At 43.9% G+C, this 21,534-nt stretch overlaps 1 protein-coding gene across 4 annotated transcripts in view; it reads left to right on the forward strand.

Annotated features, from left to right (window-relative positions):
- Positions 1 to 21,534, forward strand: part of HECTD4 (HECT domain E3 ubiquitin protein ligase 4) — a 117,366-nt gene that overhangs the window by 22,929 nt on the left and 72,903 nt on the right. For all 4 annotated transcript variants that reach the window (XM_079986632.1, XM_079986635.1, XM_079986634.1 and 1 more), the window contains exons 3-16: positions 493 to 582; positions 1,072 to 1,202; positions 3,142 to 3,250; positions 3,520 to 3,658; positions 8,651 to 8,821; positions 9,434 to 9,626; positions 10,004 to 10,165; positions 11,442 to 11,555; positions 12,446 to 12,586; positions 13,575 to 13,807; positions 14,516 to 14,661; positions 17,231 to 17,301; positions 17,996 to 18,101; positions 19,969 to 20,089. In XM_079986632.1, coding sequence (XP_079842758.1) covers positions 493 to 582; positions 1,072 to 1,202; positions 3,142 to 3,250; positions 3,520 to 3,658; positions 8,651 to 8,821; positions 9,434 to 9,626; positions 10,004 to 10,165; positions 11,442 to 11,555; positions 12,446 to 12,586; positions 13,575 to 13,807; positions 14,516 to 14,661; positions 17,231 to 17,301; positions 17,996 to 18,101; positions 19,969 to 20,089 — 1,927 coding nt within the window. The remainder of the gene's footprint in view (positions 1 to 492; positions 583 to 1,071; positions 1,203 to 3,141; positions 3,251 to 3,519; positions 3,659 to 8,650; positions 8,822 to 9,433; positions 9,627 to 10,003; positions 10,166 to 11,441; positions 11,556 to 12,445; positions 12,587 to 13,574; positions 13,808 to 14,515; positions 14,662 to 17,230; positions 17,302 to 17,995; positions 18,102 to 19,968; positions 20,090 to 21,534) is intronic.

A 21,534-nucleotide genomic window follows, 5' to 3' on the forward strand; every position in this document is an offset into this window, starting at 1 on the left:
TCCATACCAACCATGATATTACTTTAACAGTTCCACTCACATCCTACCTTGTCGGTTCAAGCAGTGATTTTGCATGGTAAAGAGGCAACCTAGAAGAAGAAAACTGAAGAGGATAGAGGCGTTAGCCTATTGTTAAGTGTGTCCATTGTTATCATCCTTCCATCCCAAATTATAATAGAATCTCAAAGCCAGGTGAAAACCTCCAGGCTCTTCTGTGAAACCGGTAAGATATCCTGAAGCTTTAGATAATGAAGGTTTATGTAAAAAGGATCTCTGGTATATACTATGGCTATCTACCCCATGTCATTGGTGTTCCATGAAATTTGGTAAATGTCGAAACACACTCAGAGGAGGTGTGTTCTAAGTTGTATTTCAGGAAGACATCTTGAGGCTTTGAACCAGTAAGAGTTTGCTTGACTTTTTAAGAGCATCTGTTGGTATCCTGCAGTTTCCAAGAGTGACTGCTGCTTTGTATTTTAACTCTTTCCTCAGGGGATCATTGAAAACGTTTGTTCACACAGTACACCTTTTACAGAAGCAAACAGAGTTGGGATCCCTACCTGTAGCTGATGTGTTACACAGGTAGGAAGAAGGCTTCTGGGGGGCGATCACATTGCTATAGATCAAAGACTAATCTTAAAAACATACTCATGCATCAATGTTGGGATATTTTTTTTAACTTAGAGTGAGTAATTAGAAAAGTCCATTCCCCACCCTTACCCAGAGCTATTTACAAACCGGAACTACACTAATAGTCCTTACTGTTCATACATAGGCCATCCACCATTTAAGTACCGTATTTTTCCATGTATAAGACTAGGTTTTTTCCTAAAAAATAATGTAAAAAATTAGGGTATGTCTTATACATGGGGCTATCTCTCTCTCCCCCCCCCATTTTCTTAAATCTGAGTCCCCCAAAATAGGGGGCGCCTTATACATGGGGGCATCTTATAGATGGAAAAATACAGTATATTTTAATGTGCACTGTATGTCTGTCATTAGCTAATCATTTCCATTTCATAGAAGCATTTCCCCCATTTCTAAACTTTACTTTGTATTCATTCTCTAAAGGTTGTTGCTTTTGGAAGGGGGGCCTGGATCACCCTCTTGTTTGCTTGGGGGCAAACACATGGTGTCCTGGGGGTTTGAAGATATGTTGCCAGCACCTGATGCCAACCCGGGCTCAGGCTCAGAAAATAAAGGTGAGATTTGTGAATTTAAAGAACAATAACATTTCTGCATTTGGATTGCCTTGCCTTTTAAATAACCACAGTCCGAAGTTGTAAGGGTAGATAGAAATCTTGTCCAGGTGACAGCTGGTGCTGCGCAGACAGTCAGAAGGTATTTATTTATTTATTTGATTGATTGATTGATTGCATTTGCACCCTGTTGTTCAGCCAAAAAGGCTCCCAGTGTAGCTTACGTGGAAAGCCCTTGTGCACCAGGGGAGTCCACTGCAGTAGACACACATGTTAAAATGTTGTAAAATGTTTTACTGCTAGATATGGTAAAGTTGTTTCCCAGTCTGTAATATGAAAAATCATCTAACAAGTAGGAGACAAATATTGTAGCACTCCTATTCAGGGTTCCAGCTAACCAGCCATGCCTTCTTCAAGGGTTGTTGTTGTTGTTTAGTCATTTAGTCGTGTCCGACTCTTCGTGACCCCATGGACCAGAGCACGCCAGGCACTTCTGTCTTCCACTGCCTCCCGCAGTTTGGTCAGACTCATGTTTGTAGCTTCAAGAACACTGTCCAACCATCTCGTCCTCTGTCGTCCCCTTCTCCTTGTGCCCTCCATCTTTCCCAACATCAGGGTCTTTTCCAGGGAGTCTTCTCTTCTCATGAGGTGGCCAAAGTATTGGAGCCTCAGCTTCATGATCAGTCCTTCCAGTGAGCACTCAGGGCTAATTTCCTTAAGAATGGATGCATTTGATCTTCTTGCAGTCCATGGGACTCTCAAGAGTCTCCTCCAGCACCATAATTCAAAAGCATCAATTCTTCGGCCATCAGCCTTCTTGATGGTCCAGCTCTCACTTCCATACATAACTACTGGGAAAACCATGGCTGTAACTATATGGACCTTTGTTGGCAAGGGTACACCATTCCATTTCCCTTCCCATCCCCTTCTTTTCAGACAGTCAACCAGCTTTCTGTGGCCATTGAGTGTGTTCAGTCCTTAGAGAGCTGTTTTGAGAGAGGGGTCCCCTCAGGTCGGGTGTGGGTTTTGTTTTGTTTTTTGCTACTTCTGCTAATACCTCCTGTTGTGTGTGGATGATGCCATCTTGGCTGCTCAAGGATCAGTTCTCTGAGGATGAGCTCACAGTTAGTAGGATGGTGAGTGTGTGTGTGACAACAGGACCTTTGAATATTGGCCCTTGCAGTGTAATTTTCAAAACCGTTTGATGTATGAATGAAGTGTGTGTATGTGGTTTTTTGTCCTCTTTCATGGTCTAGGGCATCTTTACGTATTGGTACTGAAACTGATACAGCCCAGAGGTTGTAGGTAATCTGAGTGAAGTACAACACATCAAGGGGTCTTCTTCTAGCCAATAGTGTCTGTGTTGTCCCAATAGTTTGAATGGGAAGCTGCATCTCCCCCCGCCACCCTCAAAATATTATGACTTTGGCAAAGGTTGTCTTCTAAAGGTTTGTTTCCAGTGTTCGAAACGCCTATTGTTCTAGGCACATTTTGCAACAGGGAATTTCATTTGCGCAAGCAGTTTCTGAGCTCTGGGTGCAGTGGTGCGCCTAAGATTTCAGATTAAAACTGTGGAGTGGAAGGAAAGGAGGACCTTTTTCTGCCTCCCCACTTCCATCTACTCCCTGAAGATTGGAGAAGAGATGGGGGGGGGCAGGGGAAGGACTAGGCCATGTGAAAAATGAACATAATATTTTAGCTGCAGTTCATTCATTTTCAGCATTGTGTTCTTATAAAAAAAGCATGCCTAGACATTTCATTGTTGTGCCCATAACCTAGGTTTAAGGTGTCATTTAGCTCCTAGCTTTCATATCTCAGTTTCTTTTTTTTCTTTTTTGGATTTGTTCTTATTATTTTATTGGGTTTTATAAACAAGAATAATGTTATACAAACAAGTATACCAAGGTTTCTCATGTTTTTCTAACACTGTTTCCTTATACAGATGCAGACTTAGGACGCTGCCTTGCAGCAGATGGGCTTTATCTTTATACAACAAACTCAGTTGGCAGAGGAATAAGCAAATTAGGATCTGGATTGCATGGTACTTTACGGTAAGCTATGGCATCATTAAATGCTCAGTTTGTTTATATTGTCAATTACTGTATTTGTCATCCCAAACACAGGACAGCAAGTGGTGTTGAGAGTCATGTCTGCAGCAGTCTTCTGTTGGGAGCTGCCCAGAGTAGCTGGGGAAACCCAGCCAGATGGGTGGGGTATAAATAAATAAATAAATAAATAAATTATTATTATTAGGATTCTGAACTGTAATAAATAAAGGTGCATCATAATTGAAGTGTAACTTCCCTTGTTTTCCCTTCAGAGGCTTTGTGTACTGCCGTAATGAAGAGTTGGAACCAGGCTGGGTTGCTTTTGGCAATGGCAAGCTTCTTCACAGACCCGTCTCTTTTGATAACAAACCTCACTCCCTTTTCCAGGTTATTGACCAGAATACCCTGCAGGTAAAGTAAAAATTGGAGCAGCATCTTTAATTTCATATCCATGGCATAGTATTTTTTTGAAAATGTTTATCAGAGATTTTATAGTCCGTTCAGCCACTTTTCTCTGTAGCCACACTTTGCAAACAAACTCTCCTTGATAACACAGTGTTCCAGGTTCACATCAAGACTCTGGAGACCTGCTGCTATTTCCCATTACCCTAGAGCAGAGCTTTCCAAACTGTGTGTCGTGACACATTAGTGTGTCGGCTGCATTGTGTAGATGTGTCGTGCAAACGCTGGAAAGGGGTTAGTTTAACCTTCGGTTTGCTAGTAAAACTGAATTACTGTGTCGAGAAATGATGCATGAGTAAAGTGTGTCACCAACATGGAGAGTTTGAAAAGCTCTGCCCTAGAGGGTAGCTTTGATAACTTGCAAGGCTGCCATTGGGGTGGGAGTGTACATGTGTTGTTGTTGTTGTTGTTGTTTTGTTGTTTAGTCGTTTAGTCGTGTCCGACTCTTCGTGACCCCCTGGACCAGAGCACGCCAGGCACTCCTGTCTTCCACTGCCTCCCGCAGTTTGGTCAGACTCATGTTTGTAGCTTCGAGAACACTGTCCAACCATCTCGTCCTCTGTCATCCCCTTCTCCTTGTGCCCTCCATCTTTCCCAACATCAGGGTCTTTTCCAGGGAGTCTTCTCTTCTCATGAGGTAGCCAAAGTATTGGAGCCTCAGCTTCATGATCTGTCCTTCCAGTGAGCACTCAGGGCTGATTTTCTTAAGAATGGATAGGTTTGATCTTCTTGCAGTCCATGGGACTATCAAGAGACTCCTCCAGCACCATAATTCAAAAGCATCAATTCTTCGGCGATCAGCTGATCATGTATTCTACTGATAAACAGCGGCGTAGCGTGGGTTGTCAGCACCCGGGGCAAGGCAAGTAATTTGCGCCCCCTAACCCGGGGCAAGGCAAGTAATTTGCGCCCCCTAACCCGAGGCAAGGCAAGTAATTTGCGCCCCTAATGTGCCGCCGCTGCCAGGTTCTTCTTGCTGCTGCCTGGGCTGGGGTATTTACAGTAAGGTAGCCACGGCGGTGGGGGCGGGTCCGTATCAGGTGATCTGAGGCGAGTTGCCGCTGGTGCTGCCGCCCAAACGACGCCGCTTGCCCGGAGGAGGAGGAGGGCAGAGAGGCGAGGAAAATGCAACATGGCCCAGCAGCTGCAGCAGCGGCGGCGGGGCTGTGAGGAGGGGCTGCCTGGCACGCCCTCAGCGGTCCTGATGCGCGGGGACTGCGGCGAGCACTGAGAGCCGCTGCCTGCCGGACACCTTCAGCCCGGACGCGCGCAGAGCTCGTCGGTTCCGCGAGACATGGGGCTCTGCTACAGCCTGCGCCCGAGGCTCTTCGGCGACTCCGGAGGCAGCGAGCGCGCCCCCCCCCGATGTTGCGCCCGGTGCGGCCGGCCCCTTCTGCACCCCCCACGCTACCCCACTGTAAATAAAGAAGATGCAGGACATGTCTACTTCCAGAAACCATTTCCCCGTTGTTATTTCCCCTTTCTGGCAGTGTCCTCTGGAGACCGTTTGAGTTTCCAAAAAGAAAAAAGAAAGAAAAAGAAATGGGCCAGTGTATGTGTTATCTTTTCCTGTAGAACTTCTTAATCTAGCGATTTAAAAGCTTTACTGACTTTTGCCTTGAAGTGAAGAAATATTACTTGGATCCTGATAATTTCCCCCCACCGTGTGTATTTCAGAGATTACGGTAGCTGTTTCTCTTTGAAGGGTAGAAATCCAATATCAAGAACATCTGTGGCTCAGCAAAATATTGCATGCTAGCTGTATCAATGACTCATGGTCCTGATCCTAAGTCTTGACGTATCAGCAAACAAGTCACTAGCATGCGGTATATAAACTGCTTTGCCTGCATAATGCCTCCAAACAAGATGTTATGTCAGAGGTGCAGAGGAGAAATTAAGCTGGTTTTCCAGGCTGGTGTTCCTGTACCAGAGTTGGGACGCGGGTAGCGTTGTGATGTAAACCACTGCACTTCTTGGGCTTGCCAATCGGAAGGTCAGCGGTTCGAATCCGCACGACGGTGATGAGCTCCCATTGCTCTGTCCCAACTCCTAGCAACCTAGCAGTTTGAAAGCACGCCAGTGCAAGTAAATAAATAGGTACTGCTGCAGTGGGAAGGTAAACAGCGTTTCCGTACGCTCTGGCACTCGTTCCATAGCGCCAGAAGCAGTTTAGTCATGCTGGCCACATGACCTGGAAAGCTGTCTGTGGACAAACGCTGGTTCCCTTGGCCTGAAAAGCAAGATGAGCACAGCACCCCATAGTCGCCTTTGACTGAACTTAACCGTCCAGGGGTCCTTTACCTTTACCTTTACCTTTACCTTTACCTTTTTTTACCTCAGTCTAGAATGAGGGGAGAAATGATTGCTGGAGGTTGGGCGTCCTCTGTTGCTGCTGCTTTTTCTGTCATGTTAGTTCTGTGTTTAGATTCTGTATTTAGAACTTGTAGCCACACATCTCTCTGGCTGTCTTCTGCAAGTCTAATTTGAAAACATATAAAGCATTTAAAATCATATTAGTTATGTTCACAGTCAGTCTATTTATATACAGTGGTACCTTGGGTTACATACACTTCAGGTTACACACTCCACTAACCTAGAAATAGTGTTTCAGGTTAAGAACTTTGCTTCAGGATAAGAACAGAAATCGTGCTCTGGTGGCGCGGCGGCAGCGGGAGGGCCCATTAGCTTAAAGTGGCGCTTCAGGTTAAGAACAGTTTTAGGTTAAGTACGGACCTCCGGAACGAGTTAAGTACTTAACCCGAGGTACCACTGTACCTAATTTTGCACAAATGCATAAATGAAGAACCAATCTGATCATTTCCCAAATACTGATATTTACACTCCAGCTACCAAACATTACATCTTCACTTGATGGAAATAATTTTCTCCACTTTGTCCAGTAAAAATCAATCCAACTTTAAACTATCAGTCATGGGCTCTTCATTTTTGTTTGCTCCTTTTTTTGTGAGGGTGGGGCTGGGCCAGTGAAGCAGAAATGAAGCAATTGGGTCTTTGGCCTGATGCAGCAGGGCTCTTCTTATGTTCTGGTTGATTAAATAGGATTGTACTATTGTACTTGCAAACTGCAATTGCTATTGGTCGTATAAGAATATGTTAGATACCTCATATATGTTAAAGATACTCCTTTTCCAGTTAAAATGGAAATCATGCAAAATGTACCGCATTTTTCGCTCTATAGGACGCACTTTCCCCCCTCCAAAAATGAAGGGGAAATGTGTGTGCGTCCTATGGAGCGAATGCAGGCTTTCCCCGGGGCTTCAGGCAGCTATCCGCAAACCTTCGGAGCGCTCCCCCAGCCCGCAAGCTCTGGGAGCAGCGGCAAGGCTGCGCAACCTTGCCTCCGCTCCCGGACCTGTTCTGGGGGCTGGGGTCGGGGGAAGCTCGGGCTTCCCCCGCCCCAGCCCCGTGACTAAAAACGAAGCCACACGCAGCCTCTCCCAGCTGGAGAGGTTGTGCGTGGCTAAAGAGGAAGCCGAGACAGCCAGCGGGATTCATAGAATAGAATCATAGAGTTGGAAGAGACCACAAGGGCCATCGAGTCCAACCCCCTGCCAAGCAGGAAACACCATCAGAGCACTCCTGACATATGGTTGTCAAGCCTCTGCTTAAAGACCTCCAAAGAAGAAGACTCCACCACACTCCTTGGCAGCAAATTCCACTGTCGAACAGCTCTTACTGTCAGGAAGTTCTTCCCGCTGGCTGTCTTGGCTTCTTTGCTCTTTGGGGCTGGGGGGGGGGGGGAATAAATGTTTTCCCCTTTATTTCCCCCCCTAAAAACTAGGTGCGCCCTATGGTCCGGTGCGCCCTATGGAGCGAAAACTACGGTACCTATATAGTGTGATGTGAGACTTGGTTGTAAAAATGAAGCAATAGTGTAAAGAATCTATTTAGTTGTAAAACAACATGATTTAGCTGTCAGATTTGCACCATTTTCTTAGTAAACATATGAAGTATCAAAGGGAGACTGATGTAAATAAAATCTTTTTCTTGCTTATTTAAATCATCAAGTCTTTCCCAGTTGTTCCTGGAGATGCTGGGAGCTGAACCTGGGATTTTTGGTTGCAAAGTAGGTGCTTCACATATTGGCCCTCCCAAGTTCAAGGAAGGAAGTCAAGTAAAATCGAACATTGTGAGGATGTGGGAATTGATGGGAGTGTTTATTTGGTTATTGAGTGAATTTTTTTTTTTTAAAAAAATGGCAAGGTATTTGGACAAAACAAGTTTGATTTCCAGTACTTTCCTTTATAGTAATACCTCCGCGAACGTCCGTCTTGTCTAGTGTCCATTCCGGTGAACGTCCGTGGCAAACCCGGAAGTACCGGAACAGGTTACTTCCAAGTTTGCCACTTGCACATGTGCAGAAGTGCAAAATCACGCTTCGTGCATGCGCAGAAGGGCAAACCACTCTGCGCGCAGCCGTGGCACTTTGCCCTGTGTCCTTTTCGGCTAGAACTGATCCCAGCCGCAAAACAAGGGGGTACGACTGTATAGGTAGGCATGTTGAACAGTCCTACAAAGCATAAAAATTGGTGTTAATTATAAAATGAGACAAGTGAGCGAGTCTTTTGCAGAATTGCTCAGTGGTAATGGCTTGTCGTATTATCTGGGCTCAAGCCCATGGTTTAGATCTCTCTGGATTAATCACAAGATGGTAACCATGAGATTGTATAGTTGATAGCTCATGGTTTGTCTATGAGAGCTAAACCATGAGCCAAAGTTTGGATGACATATTAAGCCAACCTATGGCTTGGTTCAGGACAGCACTGCAACAAATTGACCAGGAAGGAGTAAAGCACCTTAGCATTACACATAAACTAGGCCAGTTTATCATGTCAGTGTTCATGAGAGTTAGTACAACGTAATTTTTATCCCTTCTCCTCCCATCCTCTCTCTCACCTTTGCTTTTATTTGATGCTACAGGTATGTCAGCTTCTCCCAATGCCAGCAGATCACTTTCCAATTGGCAGCACTATGACCACTGTGCATCTTTCTTCCGATGGCACCTACTTCTATTGGATTTGGTCTCCTGCAAGCTTGAACGAAAAAACACCAAAGGGACACTCTGTCTTCATGGATGTTTTTGAGCTCACAGTGAGTGCTGTTACAAAGTGTGTGTTGTTGTTTTTTTTGGGGGGGGGAGTGGCGATAGGAATTGGGCTTTTCTCTGTAACTTAAGTTAGTGCCTGAGCTTCCTTTCCCCCTCTTCCCTCCTGGTCCCTTTTCCATTTTTGTTGTCTTAGATTTTGAGGATAAGGGACCATATTGTAAGCTGCTTTTTTTGGCTAAGGAGCAGGATGCAAATGCCTTTAATGCTCAAAGCTAGTTACTGCTTGTTGTTTACAGAGTACTTTCAATTTGCAAAATATTTTCCCTTCTATGCCTTGTAGCTATGTCTACTCCATCTCTGTCTTCCACTTCTCCATTTGCATTTACTTGCTGCTGAATGTGTGTCCTGTGTACCATTTGATATTTTATTTCTCATGTGTTCATCCCTTTGTTTCATAATTATAAAATGCCCAAAGCCAATATCTTTCTCATTGCATTGTGATCAACGCTGATGCTGCTCAGGATGGGCAGTCTGCGTCTCATAATTAAGGTTCATCCCTCCCCCATTTGAGCCTGTGCTCAGGGACTAGAGTTTGGGGTGCATTCCCCCCCCCCCAGACAGGTAATGCTCTGTGTTGTCTTGGCTCATTGGACTAGGTGGAAAATGGCGCCTGTGTGGCCAGTCCCCTCCAAGAGCGGATAATACTCATGAGGAAAGAGGGGGATTCAGCAAAAAGCATCAATGAGATGCTTCTGAGCAGGCTTTCAAGGTACAGAGCCTCTCCCTCAGCAACCTTGGCTGCCCTGACTGGCTCCACCATCTCCAATACGCTGAAAGAGGACCAAGCAGGTGAGGAGGGGGTTTGTTTTAATGATTTTGCACCTTGATTTGCTTTGATAAGCAGAGTCCAGTATTAAGGATAATTTTGCTTCTCATGCTCTATGTGTCAGAGCACACCAGGAGCATCTCCTGCACAGTCTCTGCTGGAAGTGTGGGGTCCTCTTGTTTCAGATGAAGGCATTATCTTGGTAGATGGTGTCTCTTCTCAAGATCCTACATTGTAACACAAGTAACTGTAGGCTTCTCTTTGGGGTTTGAATCTCGCTTGTCCATCCATCCAGCTTTCATCCCAGAATTTAGTCCCCCCCCCCTTTTCTGCCTTTTTCATGGGCAACAGCATTTTATTTTATTTTTTGCTTCTCATGATGTTCATCTGATCTTTTCAGCTGCTAACACTAGTTGTGGTCTGCCTCTAAAAATGCTACGAAAGACTCCAATATACACATGTGGGACTTATTTGGTGATGTTAGTCCCACCCCCGGGTGGCTCTGGCAGCTCTGCCACACGGTCGCTCTTTGGTGGAACAAGTGGCTTGTCATCCTTGAAAAGTAAGTCTTCTTCAGCCTGCCTTCTTGCTCCCTCTGAGTTGGTTTGATTTTTTTAAAACCCAGCAAACTGATTTGCCATGCATCTTGCGCTGCCTTTCCGCTTGCTCCCTAGATAATTCTCTTAATGTATCCAGTGCCATTATATTTATTTATTGTAAATCATTATTTTGCTCCATCTGTCCACCTTAAATAAGGCACTTCTTCCAAGTTTATTTCTCAGTCGTTGATTTGAGCTAGCTGGGTATAGCCCTGAAACCTATTTCCAGCATAGGGCTTAGTGTTCAAATTTGATGAAAATATCTGCCCAGTTGACATATAAAATGGGGATGAGGGTATGCTTTGATGCAGCTTTGATGCAGCAGAGTTCCTTTTCTTGCAGTCGCTTTTCTTTTAGCCCCACTCTGATACTGAAAGATTGTCGGGGAGCTGTAATTGCTTGGGGCAGTGAGCACAGCAGAGGGAAAGAGGGTTGGGTTTCATTCCTCTCATCTCCTTTTCATGTAAGACTAGACACTCCACCACCCTTGCTTTGCATGTGAATGTGACAGTCACATGACTAAAATACACATGACTGCCCTGCCCCTGTTGAGAGCATAGAATCATAGAATTGTAATGTTAGAAGGGGCCACAAGGGCCATCTAGTCCAACCCCCTGCAATGGTGGTGCTACTGTTACTGGACAACATGCTTATATAGTACCCACATTTTTCAGCCCAAGGGGCACCTTCCAGAAGCTGCATATCAGTAGTGGGTGTAGTCAGAGGCAAAAGTGGGTAGTACGGTGGATGTGACTCTTACTGTTGTATAGTAGGCTACATTCCAGCAATACAAAAACCCAGGGGTTTCTATGCATACACTACTCTCTGTTCAAGCAAACAAGAGGGATTATCACAGCTCAAGGAGACATTCCAGCCAGGCAAAGGCATTCAAGGAGGTTGCAGAGCTAGTCTGGGCAGAGGGCTTGGCCTGGGGAGAGTCCCAAGGGTGGATAGAGAGCCAGCAAGGGCTTCTTTTGGCCCATAGGTCTGACCTGCAACATATGGAGGGATGCTTGGGGTTGTCAGTGACCTGTGGGGCTTCAGCTGAAGTTTAGGAAAAGCAGGTAGAGTTTCCAGGGCAAAAGGCTTCCAGTTAAGTACAAGCCTCGGTATCTCGATTCTCTCACTGTAGAAATTAAATAATTGTCTGTGTTTAACAATTAAGCTCATGTGCATAAAGCACAGTTCAAATAAATATGTGAGCTTTCAAGGGATTGATTGTAGGCTCTTTGTTTAAAGTTCTGGCTTCGAGTTTGGTGTACAGTATCTCAGATGGACAGTTTACAAGTCGAGCGGATCTCATTGATGCTGCTGGGAGCTCACTTGGACGCGGTGCTCTTGTTCCTGGTCTTGGTAAGGAATTAATATGCAGTTTTAGATACAACTTGGTGTGGCAACAATGGTGTTTGATGCCCTTGATTACAGGTTTCTCTGAGCAGAATCTGGCTTGCTTTAAACAGCTAATCTGTTCAGGCACACCTCTTTTTTTCTTTTTTAAAGTAACAGAAATAACCTGCCAAAGTAAGAGAAGGCTAATAAAGTTTATAATAAGAGGCAATTAACAATATATATGTATAGGAGAATTGCTTGAAACTGTATATTTGCTCTAAACCTTGGCTGACCTAAGGTGCAATTGGCAGTGTAATGGTGGTGGGTTTTTTAAGTTAGCGTTTGTGGATCATGGCAGAGGGGAGATCAGACAGTCGTTTCTTGCTTTATTTTGTACCATCGATAGCAATATCTATAAATCTATTTGCAAAGTAAACACCAGCCTTGGAGTGGTGAACACTGGAGTGCTTTCTATGGTTGAATGAAGGCAAGAGAGGCAGTCCATTAAAGCAAGCAAATCTAGGGAGGGTGGGGAGTGCTTTTATCAGTTTCCCCCCAAAATCAGGTAAACTAGAAAATGTGTAAAAATCTGAGTTGCAAATAAGCTGCTATCTTGGAAACATCTCTTATTAGATGTAAGATTCATTGCAAGAAGACCTCCCTAGCCGTTGGCTTAGCTGCTGAGCTGTTATGGAATACTTAGGAACAGTCTTTACTTCTGAGGAATAAAAACAAAGAAAAGTCCTTTAGGACCAAATGATGCTGTTGGTGAGAAGGGGTGCAGAGGAGGGAGGAGGTGTATGTGTATGTTAAGAGACAGAGGAACTGTTACCAACCATAAAGGCATCTGTCTGGACCTGTTTTGCATTATAAGCCACTTTTGATAAAAAGAGCTATTGATTGTTTTTGTTCAGGAGCGTGCTATGATGCTATGAATAACATGATCTGGACATGCTCGAACGACTATATTGATCAATGGTGCAATCCAGGGAACCAAGCCTTCCATTACGTTTGCCAGAGGCTAGGAGTCAGCCATATAATTGTGGAACCAAAAGGTGAGGGGAAAATCAGCAGTCAGCACTCTGTACAAAGTCATTGTTAGTGAAATGTGAGATGGACAGCCTGGATCAGTGGGCATTGCCTTTGAGCCATGCTGCACCTGACTGAGAAACCAGCAGGGCAGAACAGCTCTTTCATACAAGGTTGGTGAGGGTATATATAGAACAGAACTTCCTTTGATCAGAACCAAAATAATAATCAGGGTGTTTGAAGTTCTCCTGCTTTTGAAGTTACTAACTACAAGACACTGGGATCTTTCCTTTGAATTTCTGTGGAATTCCGCTGAAGGAAGGCAATTGACTATTACAGCTGCAGGAGAAAGCCACAAAACGGTGCTTCTCTAAATGCAAACATTAGCAATGAAATAATCAGGTATTGATACCACATCATCAGCTATATAGCACAAATTGTAGCGTGGGGCAAACTTTAACATGTTTACCCTGTCGAAAGTCTCATGAAGTAGTTTGTTAATTGTCTTCCATTTGTAAAAACTGGGTTTGAGAGGTGGTGGCTTGCAAAGGCCAAACCAACAAATCCACGTTGGAGGCAGCCAAGCTGTGCAAAATACCCTTGCTTCAGCACTGCATGTATGGTTGCTATTCCCAGTTATTTGAAACTTGTGGGCAGCTACACTCAATCTCCATGCCCTTCTCTTGCTTCCCTTCCATCCATATGAATATATGAAGACGCCTTACTGTCAGACCATTGGCCCACCTAGATGTCTACCTAGAGTTGCTTATTCCAACTGAGAGTGCCTCCCCGAGATTGCAAGCACCAAACTTCACCATTCTACTTATAACCTGGAAACCCTGAGGATCAAACCTGGGAATTCTCTGTTTGAATTCCACACATTTATTTGAATATTTGGGGGTGGGGAACTTTATGTTTTAGACCAGGCATAGTTGAAAGGCACAGAATGAATAAACCTTGACGATACCTTGAAATGCACACTGCCGATTTATCAAATGTTTCTTACTGCTTTAGGAGATGCCATAACCACAAATGAGGTTATCAATCAATTACTGCACCATGTTGGTGCTATGTGTATCCATCAACTCAACCTGCTGGCAGCGAGCAACAACCTTCCAATCACAAACTTTCTGGGCAAGCAACACCCAATCGAGGGCCATCATCTTAGCAGCATTTGCGACATTATGGAGAAAGCTATGGTCAATGGGGACACCTGCATTATACGCTGCATCTTGGTTGTCTTCCAGGTGTGTGCTATCCTCGTGTAATTGTGCTATCCTAATGTAATTGTTTGCTTTTGGATTGGGGGTGTGGGATACTCAGGCAAAGTACACTTAGTGGGGTTCCCTTAACCTGGGAGTGGTGGGATATGTAAGGATTTTCTCATGCTTCCTGTGGGCAGAGTAAGAAGTGCTGGAACTGAATTGGAGCATTGGTGAGTTCTTTCTCAATCATGGAAGCTTTATCCAAGAGAGGTGTTCTTGATGGTATTCTCCAGCAATTGTTGTAAGCGTTATCAGACCCACCTGTTTCAGCTAACTTGTGTGGTTAAGTCAGAGGAAATGTTCACATTTTATTCTGTTTTTTCTTGAGGGACTTTTGCTTTTTGTTCCTCACCTTTGGCCACTGGAATGAAGCTGGTGAGAGGGGTTGTCCACCTTTTTCGGGTGTATGGTCACACCTGCAAACTGAAGCAATTGTTATAGGCATCACACATGCGCTCTGCTCCCAACCACACACTGCAAACTAATCTGTTGGCTCCAACTCAGTGCTTCTTTTAAATCTCCTTTCAGTGAGAGTGGGGACCCTGTAGGCATGGCAGACTGCAATAAATTATATTAATATAAATAAGTAAACCATCAGATTCCATATACTCTTTTTATGGTACTCACTTACTCATATCTGACAATTCAATACGAGCATTTGTACATACAGTCCCATGTTTGTCCTTGCAGGTGGTTTTTAAATTTTTCTTCAGCCCTCAAACCGAGAAGAATCGTGATATCGTAAGACGATCCGGCCTCTTGCTTTGGCAGTTACTGATGGCACCAGTGGACCAGATCAGCCCTGAGATTCAGAAGGAGGTCTGCCTGGCTATCAGGTATGTCCTCTTAGCTCACTACAATCAATCAAATCCTACAAATGCTGTAGTCCTTGTGAGGATAATACTTCCAAGGCCTGACTTGGTAAACACCACAAAGCAGCCATTCTAAGCTTCCTCATATTAAAGTGTGAATTTTCTGTGCTTTACACTAGGGCTTGGCTGAACCTAGCCCAAAGGAAGGCAGCTAGTTTGGTCACCAGTATATGCTAGGCTTCCTCCCTGTCTATTCCTGGTCACAGGGTGTTTTTTTTGGGAAGGAACTGCTACTGTCACTTTCCAGCCTGCTTCTTGCTAAAGGTAAAGGGACCCCTGACCGTTAGGTCCAGTTGCGGACGACTCTGGGGTTGTGGCCCTCATCTTGCTTTATTGGCCGAGGGAGCCGGCGTACAGCTTCTGGGTTATGTGGCCAGCATGACTAAGCCGCTTCTGGTGAATCAGAGCAGCGCACAGAAATGCCGTTTACCTTCCTGCCGGAGCGGTACCTATTTATCTACTTGCACTTTGATGTGCTTTTGAACTGCTAGGTTGGCAGGAGCAGGGACCGAGCAACGGGAGCTCATCCCGTTGCGGGGATTCGAACCGCTGACCTTCTGATCAGCAAGCCTTAGGCTCTGCGGTTTAGACCACAGCACCACCTGCGTCCCATTGCTTCTTGGTAGCTGAGGTTAAAAATCTTAAAATGAGAGGAGGTTGTGGGTGGGGTGGATATTTGCCAGACAACATCCAAGCTTTGTCATTGGGTTCTGTCTTATACAGGACGCTTGCAGCACACAGTATTGGAGAATATAAACCTGTTGTCTAAATGCATAACTTTAAAATTAACCAGCTGGCCAGCCTATTTCCTAGCTTTAGGCATTGCACTCTTAGGAGGCCATCAGTTAAAATGGTCAGAAAGTCCTAGATAGCTGGTATCAGCTATATAGAAGAAAGCAAGCATTTCTACCATCTACTTTAGGCTGACTTTGAAGTTCTGTTGTGAGAGCTGCTGCTGATGCTGCTGCTGCTGCGGCTGCTGGTTGGGCATAGTTCTTTTGTCTAGTTGTAGTTACAAGGTTGAAGATGGTTCCCGCTCTTCTATCTGCCACCAAATCATCGGGAGCTTCACAGTCCTGTGTTAAGATAACCAGATAATGTACATCTAAAGGGCAAAGGGCATTAATCTTGGGCAGGCATAGGCAAACTCGGCCCTCCAGATGTTTTGGGACTACAATTCCCATCATCCCTGACCACTTGTCCTGTTAGCTAGGGATGATGGGAGTTGTAGTCCCAAAACATCTGGGTGGCCGAGTTTGCCCGTGCCTGATCTTGGATGTCGCATTTTCCTGTATATGGGACACACTCCAAAACTTGAGAACAAAATCTTCTAGAGTAGTTTACAGATCTATATTTATGAGGTGCAGTGTTCTCATTTCTGGAATAATAGCAGCGTATTTTGGATCCAAAGCCTGTTTTTTTCCAGCCATGTTGATTGATGTTAGAGAATTATTAACTGGTTGCTGCACTGTATGACCAGATAATGTTGTTGAAGAAACTTGGTTTAATTCCACACTGGTGAAGTGTAGAATTAAATTTTCAGAGTGTAGAATTAAATTAATAGCCACCCAGCTGAGTGCTGGACTTTGATCTGGCAAACTTGAGTTCAAATTCCTCCTGAGCCACAGGCTGACTACATAGCCTTGGATGAGTTGCAGTTACTTAGCCTCAGATCCTCTTCTATGAAATAAGAGTATTCTTAATTTACTTCACTGGGTACTGAATGCAATAGAGATTGTACATTGTGTAAGTTGCTAGCAAACATTTCAAGAAACGACACAGGTAAGACTTAAACTAAAATACAATTGCTTCTGTAGTATGCTTTCCTTGCTCCCTGTGGCACAAGCAGCAGCAATAACAGACAATTAAATAAAGAAGAAAAAGCATGAGCGTTTTCATTCCTTTAACTGTAGAAGCAGTTGCTTGCTTGAACCGTATTTCCCATAAAACAATTCTTAGTTTGAATCTGGTTACATAACAGGGTGGAAAAGGCTTCCTTTTGATATCCAAAGAGGCCCCTTTTGAACATAGTGGTTTTCTTTGTATATATTATTATTACATTTACGCCCCACTTTTCCTCCAAGGAGCTCCAGGTAGTATACATAGTTTTCTTCCTTGTTTATCCTCGCAACAACCCTGTGAGGTAGCTTAGTCTGAGATAGTGCAACTGGAAGATTACCCAGTGAGCTTCATGGTTGAGTGGAAATTTGAACCCTGGTCTCCTAGGTCTTAGTCCAGCCACTTCCCCAAACTGTCTGTTGATGGCCTTCTTGCTTAACCATAAACGTCATTCAAAAAACCCAACATTCCCGACTTTTCTTTTATACTCTGGAAGCAAATGCTAAAAATTTTCAGAAAGGTAGTCTCAATAGTCTGCAGAAAGGAAGGAAGGAAGGAAGGAAGGAAGGAAGGAAGGGAAAGACATTGTTTATGCTATAATTAATCTGTTTGATTTTAAAGTACCCCAATACTCTGTTGTTGCTGTCTGTCTTTGCAGATACTAAATGTTACCTTTTCTTTTCTCTTTTTTAAGCTCTGGTCTAAACAACCTGTATCCTGGAGAAGTGGAAATTAATAACTTGCTTAAGTTGGTTTTAACAGAAGGTAAGTGTTTTCGCTAAGACTGTAATGAAAATTCATTGTAGGCAGCTTCCACACTGATTTTTTGCTCTAGAGTAGCCATGTTTTCCTGATGTTGTCAACAAATATCTCCCTATCATGCCTTTCCTGTTCAGCTTCTACTGTATTTCAGAGTGCCAAAAATCCAGCTCTTTCCCCCCTCCAGATGCCCCAGATGTAGGTGGCCCATTGTGCTGCTATTCTGGCTGGTTGTGACCTGTATAGATTATGCTAGCCATTTCATTCCATGGAAATCAGATCTGTCAATGTAACCCTTCCCTTTCCAAATCCATGATTAGGAGTACAATGAGGCGAGAAGGGTGTATTTTACCATTATTATTACTATTATTATTAATTTATTTATTATTTATACCCTGCCCATTGGCTGGGTTTCCCCAGCCACTCTGGGCAGCTCCCAACAGAATATTAAAGACACGATAAAACATCAAATGTTAAAAGCTTCCCTAAACAGGGCTGCCTTCCAGTTTACAGCAGAGCAGCAATGCTTGGTAGCTGCTAAATCATCCACATCTAGAAGCATCTACTGGCTAAAAGTATATGGTCCAGAAAGCATAGTCTGCTGCACATTTAATAAGAAATAGTTTCATCTAGCATGAATTTACAGCTGAGGCCAACATCTATATATAGCCAGTTTCCCGCATGAATTATTCCCTTGTAGGAGACAGAAACAGTGGGCTTGCCCAGCTTCGGAATGTGATCATGACTAACCTGGCTGAGCAGCTTCAGAACAACAGATTTGGCAGCGAAGATGATGAGCATTACAGGTAAGTGACATGGGTCTTCCTGCATGTAAGGGATGTAATTTGCCTAGTGCACATGCTGAAAGCTCTGGATCCTATCCAATGAAGACTTCTCTCAGAGTTGCTGCTTCTGTCGTACAGCTTCCAAGAGTTTCATCACAGCTTGCTTAGGGCAAGTGGCCCCTTTAAAAAGGAATGGAGATGGCACAAATCTGTGTCTAGTTCACTATGTCTTACTAAGCAACAGAAAAGGAACAATTAGTAACGATTTCAAGAAACAATCACAACAACAGAAGCCTATAAGAAATCGGGGTGTTTTTTTTTGTAGCTTCAGGCCAGTTGATTTTCCCCTCAAGAAGAGTGTCTAAAAATTGAGTTCAAATCCCAGAGAAGATTTGGCAGTAAGATAAAGAATATGGTACATCCTCCAGAGAGCCAGTGCTACAAGGACAGAATCTCAGAATCTCGGATCATAATATATGTTTTTATTATTTATTATTTGTTTATTTACTGCTTATCCTTCACCCTGAGGTCTTGGGATGGTTTACAGCATTACAATACAATATTAGAAACAGATTTAAACAATCCTAAAAATATACACCTCCGTGGTAAAGAGTTGCATCTTCAGCCTTCTCTGGAAGATGTATAATGAAGGTGCTAGACACGCCTCTGTGGGGAACGAGTTCCACAAAATGCCCTATCCTGGGTCACTAAGATGGCCCCCTCTGCCAAGAGGGTATGTAGGAAAGGAGGCAGTCTTTCAGATATTTCAGGTCTGTGTCGTTCAGGGCAAGTTATTTTGAAAGTACTCCAGATCAAAAGAGGTACTCAAGCCCTAGATCTTTACTTGCTATACTTACTCTCCATGGACATAGCATAAAAACATGTGACTGAAAAACTATGGGTAGTATATTAAACAAAGAAACATTAGATGATAGCATTGCAAGACAGATAAAGGAAACCATTTGTTGCAGTTTTAGGAAGAGCGCATTTGGAATAACCAAACAGAAGTTTGAAAGTATGAATTTGCAGTCCTCAGCAATTAAATGATGACATAAAATGTTCTGTTTTCTATTTCCCCAACCACCACCACACACAACTCTCTTGTGCACAGCAATTATTTGCAACGAGATCCCCTTTGGATCTCTGTGGGCAGTGCAAACTGTCAGAAGGCCCAATCCACAGGGAGTTTCCTCTGCTCAGGCATTTGCTAGGTACGTGTTTGCCTGCATCAGAAAGCTTCTCATAAATTTGTGCTCCCGTTTCTGTGATCTAAAAAGATGCTTCAGGCACTTCTGAGTGCTGGAGTGCACCAGTGGAGTTTTGAGCTTGGAAGCAACAGACCCCCATACCACAGCTAGGGCCAGCCCACCCATGAAGTGGGGTGAAGCAGCTGCCTCGGGTGGCAGAAGCCTCCAAAGCAGACTCACCTGTGCCTCTGCCACTGGCATTGGTGCTGAGAGATCTTATGAGATCTCTTGCCTAAAACTAGCTTTGATGATGGCGCCACTTCTCTGACAGCAGAGGCAGTGGCACGGAGGTGGTGCTGGCAGAGGTGGGTGGCGTGGCAGAGCAAGGTGGCATCACTTCCTGTTTTGCCTCACCTGTTGCAATGGGACATGCCGCCATGACCCCAGCAGTATCAAAAACTTTTGAAACCCCCCCCCTTTTAAGGAGTTTGTTGTAAGGCATAGGGTCCTGCTCTTAGATGCGTGGAACTGTCCTGTAGCTGTAGACAGATGTAAGTTAAGTAAATAAAAACATGGTTGTGTCTTTTATGGTAGCTACTAGTTCACCATTACCAAAATACTTAATATACTTGCACATGAGTGTTTTTGTTTCCAGTACTGAACCCTCACCATTTTACCATATATTTCCTACATTTTTAAAGACTAAACGATGAACTTTTGCACTACATTCTCAAGATCGTTGTCCGAGAATCATGTATCTTAATCACCAAGTGCCAAACTGTATCCAGAGATGAATTTCAAAGGCTCCTCTCAACTGTGCCTGTGAGTAACACCTCCTAGCTTGCTCTTTTTTTCAAAAGGGCCTCTTGTTTTATGAGTACAGTCAGGATAGGGGCAGTGCAGCAGTCTCTGCAAGGTTTAAGGGGAGCATTTGGATTGTCAAATGTTACAGATGAGCCTGCAAACCTCACTGATTGTTTTCTGGATGCCACCTGCATGCCGATGTATTGACACTCTCCTACACAGGAGAAACAAGGACTTATGTACCTAGGAAAGTTCGGAACTTGTGATTCAGATTGTACTAACAGGCAGCAGCTGCTGATGCTGCTCTTCCAGTTTTTTCCCCAGCCTCACCTAGGAAGAGCAGTCTTATACTTTGTCCTGCCATGAAACTGAGCACCTGGCTAAACCGGCATGAACCTTTCCATGCTGTCTGCTGTGAGTGTTTGGCCAGGTGTCTGATAATGCTTTACATCCACATGTTGCCCTGCTCTGTCTCCCTGCCACTTACTTTGAATGCCAACCACAAAAAATAATCCTAATTAAGAGCTAATGTTAGCATGGTAGTTAAAAGTGAATGGCATGATGGGAAGTCTGGTTTAAGTCTTGGCATTAGTGGTAAAACTCAATGAACAAACCAGTTTTGATTGCTTTTAATGTGATTTTTTAATTTTAGATTGTATTTTAATAACTTTCAAGCTGCTTTTGGTTCTATCTGTAGAAAACTGGGGTATAAATAAAAACAAATGAATGGATCAGAATCAAACCAAGCCACTCTGTTTTAGCCTCAGCCCTCATTGTAATAGTGTTTATCTTGCTACATTTTAATCCTGCCTCATTTGCTCAGAGCTGCAGCCTTCCCACTCATTTATCTTTGTAACAGTCATGAGAGGTAGGTGAGTGTGAGTAAATGACCCAAGCTTATCCAGTGAGTTTTGCACCTAAATGGGAAACTGAACCTAGTTATTTCCATTGTTTTCTGGCACAGTTTTGTCACTATAGCATACTGGCTGCATAATGAACATAGCAATCCTGACCTGCTTTACAGGAAAGGCACAGGATTAGGAAGAAGCAGCCTGAATATTTGGGTTATGACTATTTTGGAAGAATTGCAGGAAATGCTAAACAAATGGGTACTGGCTTTGGGAAGTAGTAGGTGGGGCCAGATTTAGACCAGTGTACTGTGCTAATTGAAATGCTGGGCCCAAGCCATCCAAAGTCTGCACCAAGAATAGCAGAATTCTGTGTTCTCTCTAGGTATGCAGATTTGCATAACTGCTTCTATTTTGCATCATTGTGGTTTTGCCACTTGTGGAGGAGGGGTAAGGAGTTAGGCAGAGCATTGGAGCTCTCCTGCTCTGTTACTTTCTAGTTGCCTCCACTCCTGAGATTTCAGCAGACATTTCCTCACACTTTGAAGCATATCTGAAAAGCCAATAAGGGCTAGCAACTTGCTTTAAGTAAAAAAATGGAAGCATGGGGTTTTC

This window comes from Podarcis cretensis (assembly GCF_951804945.1).
Source record: "Podarcis cretensis genome assembly, chromosome: 8".
Taxonomy (NCBI): Eukaryota; Metazoa; Chordata; class Lepidosauria; order Squamata; family Lacertidae; genus Podarcis; species Podarcis cretensis.